Source organism: Drosophila elegans, unplaced genomic scaffold, assembly GCF_018152505.1.
Source record: "Drosophila elegans isolate 14027-0461.03 unplaced genomic scaffold, ASM1815250v1 contig_524, whole genome shotgun sequence".
In the NCBI taxonomy this organism is placed as follows: Eukaryota; Metazoa; Arthropoda; class Insecta; order Diptera; family Drosophilidae; genus Drosophila; species Drosophila elegans.
In genome coordinates this window covers 169577-174397 of record NW_024545907.1, presented here as the reverse complement: position 1 = coordinate 174397, position 4821 = coordinate 169577, and the positions used below count along the sequence as shown (strand labels likewise).

The 4821-nt window shown below is 33.0% G+C and overlaps 1 protein-coding gene and 1 long non-coding RNA gene across 4 annotated transcripts; both read right to left on the bottom strand.

The window, feature by feature from the left end:
- Positions 1–611: 611 nt before the first annotated feature.
- On the bottom strand, positions 612–1722 carry LOC121467714. Of its 2 annotated transcripts, none has more exons than XR_005977777.1 (3): positions 1708–1722; positions 1434–1656; positions 612–780 (listed from the first exon to the last, which is right to left on the bottom strand). It is a non-coding gene; the product is annotated as an uncharacterized LOC121467714 (long non-coding RNA). The 2 variants fall into 2 exon arrangements; XR_005977778.1 differs by having other exon boundaries at positions 1434–1633.
- Positions 1723–3228: 1506 nt separating this feature from the next.
- LOC108143637 (TBC1 domain family member 20) lies at positions 3229–4821 on the bottom strand. Of its 2 annotated transcripts, XM_017268150.2 has the most exons (4): positions 4649–4821; positions 3808–4592; positions 3639–3748; positions 3229–3588 (listed from the first exon to the last, which is right to left on the bottom strand). In XM_017268150.2, the coding sequence occupies exons 1-4, from the start codon at positions 4701–4703 to the stop codon at positions 3381–3383; spliced, it is 1158 nt and encodes a 385-aa protein (XP_017123639.2). In that variant the 5' UTR covers positions 4704–4821; the 3' UTR covers positions 3229–3380. The 2 variants fall into 2 exon arrangements, with proteins under 2 accessions (XP_017123639.2, XP_017123640.2); XM_017268151.2 differs by having other exon boundaries at positions 3474–3748.

The window sequence follows — 4821 nt, the reverse complement described above, 5'->3', positions numbered from 1 at the left end:
TCATTGTAGCGTGCCGCTAAAATACATAGAATGTTTTACAACTGGTAATACAAAATTACAAAAAGGATATATTTTTATTTGGACCGAAACTGATAAAAAAAACAAATGGTTCCGGTTCAGTTCCGGATTATTTACAGAATAAATCGGCGCTACGGTTAATTTTTCGTCTCAAAAAAAATCTGAACCATTTTGTTTGGAGTAATCCAACTCCAGAGTGGTTCACTGCCCTGATTGTTACACATAATTAATCATTTTATTTTGGCAATCCGTATTAGAAACACACCCGCAATATTCTACCCCAATATATATATACACATAATAAATCCGAGTCTAAACATGACTTGGTAGAAACCAGTCCAAGGGGGTGATACCGCAACAGTCAAGAAAATTACATCATTTCAACCTTGACAAACGAGGAGAGGATCGTATTGTGCGGCTTGTGACGGTCCATTGACACATGAGCAAGTGTGACCAGTGTTGAGCCAGGTACCATTTTTTTTACCTAGGTAAGGTAAAAGGTAGTTGCAAATATTTGTACCTAGGTAAGGTAAAAGGTATGCAATTTCTTTTGTACCTAGGTAAAGGTAAAAGGTAAAAAATACAACTTAAAATTTTTTTAAATTTGAAATTTTTATTATCAGTTTCTTTTTCTGAGATACAAAGATATAAACATAAGTCACATTGGTTTCTTTTTTTGAGATCACCGGAAATTTTCACTTCTATTTTTGAATTTTTCGCTTTCAAAGCTTCATACGAAGAATAACTGTTCGGGTGAACCCTCTGAAAAAAAAGTTTCATAATGTTTTAATGTCTTCATTATACTTGTTTAATTTAAACATTATTATGTGCTTAGTCTTACATATATTTATAAAAATGTGGTTTAATAAAAAAAAATAGTTTTACATTTTTTGGTGGAAAATAAAAAATAAAAATAAAGAATGACCACCCCATCAATGTCCATAAAATTATGACCATATGTATGTATTTATGTATCCGTCAATTTCTTATTAAAATGCACTTTTAGATTATTTAAACTTATGGAAAATAATTTTCGCGCGAAAAAATGCATGTGCATAGATATGCACATTTACATTTAAACATATACTCCAATAAGCACATATTCATACATATATGATGCATACATAAATACATATGTGATTGTTCACATACTCAAATAATTCGAAGGTGCATTAAAAAAAATTGCGGGAATCGTGCTGCTTCATGCTATGATTGTTTAAATGTTTTAATGAAATAGGCACAATCTATACATAAATACATACATATGGTCATATTCACATTGATGACTGCACCACATAAATGTATGAATAAGCACATATGTATATACATATGTTTAAAAGCACATGTGCATGTCTACGCACATGCATTTTTTCGCGCGAAAATTAATTTATCAATTCACTTCACAGTTCACTTACCTTCAGATGTTTATGCAAGTTGCCGGTTGACTTTTCATCAAATTTGATAGTTTTGTTCACACACAGTTTGCACTTCCCGTCCGGTAAAAAGAAAGTACCATTTAAAATTAATGGTAGCTCCTTTTTTTCTGCGTCTTCTTTGCTCATTTTAAGATTTGTTGTGACGTTTTCTAGGAACCAATGTCATCGACAAAAGTGCACTGTTTAGGTAGCAACGGCATTGCTAATTTAGCATTATACCAAATTCCAACGGAAAATATTTTTGCATTCTTACCATAAAGACCTCTGTGAGTAAGTGGTGGAACTATCATATTTCTAAGTTTTCGATTGCATTGCTGTGAAGCAGGGCTATTTCTAATATGCACAATATTTACATACACCTATGGAAGTACCTAAATACCTTACATAGCTAAAACTTAAGGTAAACGAAAATTCGTACCTAGGTAAGGTAAAAGGTAGCCAAATATTTTTTTACCTAGGTAAGGTAAAAGATACCGAAAAAAATTACCTAGGTACAAGTACCTAGATACACCCCAACACTGAGTGTGACGCATAAGGTATGTGGCCAAAATACAGCCCGACCAAGCGACGTCTGAGCTTGTGGAGCAGTGCGTCTGTGGTCAGACTTTTTTTTTATTCTTGTTAATTTGAAGAGGGTAGAAGCTTACCTAGAACCGCAGCCAAGTCCGACGTGTTCATGCTGGACCCTTTTACCTCAGCCCAAGACCTTTCGGGACTAGTTGTTAATAGTTGAAAATTAATTAATTTATCCTCGATCTTTAAATACTTTTAGCATTTTCACTTGCAATTTTCTTAGCTTATATTTCAGTGCATTTTATTTCCAAACTTTATGGCACTGGTAACTGTTGTGTTGGCAGCTGTTGAAAATGTGAGTCAAAGTCTCAGTACAGGAACTAGATTCCTACACAGCTTATTTAAAAAATAAACAGCGTATTAAAATTGAGCAAAATGTTTTTTTTTGCCGGCGACCTTTATGTTTGTTATTAAATGTTTAAATAATATAATCTATCAAAAGAATTTAATCGCAGAAAAATTATTTTATGTTATGTTTTGTTTTTCTTTGAAGAGTTTTTAAGAATTTTGGATACATATTTTTTTAAGTTAAAACCCAGTGCAAAATAAGTGTTTATAGAGCCTACAATCAATAAACTAGTTTACCTTCTTATCCTAAGGGAGAATTGGGTTTAAAATTTTGAGAATCTTGCAATAAATGTATATTTTCAATTAAAGCAAAGTAATGATACAGTAAACACGCCCGTTATAATTCAGTCTTGGTAAATCTAGAGAAGTCTGAAAATATCCCAAAAAAAGCCTATAATAAAGGAGTGTCACATAGCCAGAAACAAAATAATTGGTAGAACCAATTCAAAAAGTAATCATTATTGTTATTTAATAGAAGTGTGGTAATACTGTAAATTTACCTTGATTTTGGGAATAAACTCATAGAGTTGAAATTGTTTTTTGGTTTCAGTAAGCTGTGATCTTTATTTGTAATTTTTTCTTTCTTACTTAAAAACATATATATCACCATTATCCTGCATTTAAAATATTTTGATTAGTTTAGTAGTCCAGTTTTTATAAGCTGTTTAAGTTTTGGGTGGTGCTATTCGGAGATAGGCTATTGTCGACCACTGATCCAAAGCCATCCACTCAGATTTGTATAAGGTGAGCGACCAACACGCTTTGCGCCCATTAATTTATTCCTCTTCAATATATGAAGTCTTTACATTTTCTTTATGTAAATTTTCCCACAATTAAGTTTTATACAGACAAATTGTTAATATAAATCTTTGTTTATTATAGGTGTCGTGTTGTTTAAATTATAATTTAATAGATGCAAATCTCTACCACCCAACTCATTTTGGAGAGAATTGGTTCAAATCGCGATATATAAGACATTTTCAGATGAAGACAGTCCGATAATACTCAGCTAATACCTGCCGCCAAATACTGATTCTTATAATAATATGCACATACACCTACTACAACAGAAACCGCAGTCGTAAATAGCACCGACTTTGAAGTTAACATATTTAAAAGCCATGGACTTATGCTGAAAATTCGGTTTGCATTAGCTGACATCTTTCGCCGTCGCTTCATAATCATATTTTCTTCGGCTTGCCGCTTTGCTTTTCTATTGAAAAGGATAAATAAATAAAAAATAATTCATTTTATTTTACTTACTCTTGGAAAATAAGCTCTTCAACATCTTTCTCTATTACTGTTAGGCTATACTTATTAACAAGCTTGCTAGACGTTTTTAAAAGCTTTTCAAACGGTAAATCTTCTGGTAGCTAAAAATACAAAGATTTGCTGATAATATATGTACTACGAATTTTAGGCAAAAACATACAGTTGATAAAAAACAATGAACTGATGCCATATCACATTCCTCCTTCAGTATTTCATTTGATCGATAAAGTAGAATCGCAGCTGTTACAAATATAGGTGTATAAATAGGCGATGCTAGGAAATAGTCATATAAACGGACTACAGTTTTGTAGGAATTTAAACTGTGTCCAAACCAAGTCAAATACCATGGCAACGCGAACAAAGTTCCAACCGTTGAGCTTTGCAAAAAGTTATACAGTTCTAGGTTTTCAAACTTTATGACAGGCCAAATAAACATAAGACGCCTTTGTGTGGCTTCCATTGTCTCCTGCATACATTCGGAAAAATGCTTTGTGGAGAGCTGCTCCATTATGGCATAAGCGATTTCTTCGCCAGCTACCAACAAAAATGTTACAGCCACATCGTGATAGCCTTGATAGTACCTTAAATTAGGATACTTTTGAATTACCCTTAAAATAAGAACAGTAAGTTGATCTTGCAGTGCAATGCGTTGTTCATATGGAATACCAGGTGGAAATCGCTTTAAAGAGCGATTTACATCTAGCACTACCTGATTGTATTCAGGATGGTTTTGCAACTCTTTAAGGGATGGCGCCCGTTCAAGACGGGTCACGTCGACACCTGCCAACTGCGGCCACAAAATTCTCCGCAAATGGTCATTGACCAATCCGTAGGGCGACAAAGACAACTTCACAAGCGCATCCAAAGCCAAATTTTTGTCAATGCTTTGTTCAATTAATTTTTCAATCTCCATTCGTTTTCTGTGTTCCTCATCACTTTCGGGTGCTTAGAATAAATTAAATTTTGGTTATGATTACAACATACAAATTAGTTTCACTTACATTTTTCAAACCTAAGGGGAGGCTGATCAATATTCAAATAACAAACATTGCTCATTGTTTACAAGTGGTTCAGTATTCAAAATGTAAATAAACTAACACCAACGTACTTATATTTTGCTTTAACAAATCGGAATTTTATTTTAAGAAATATCATTCTTTATTTTAATAAGGGG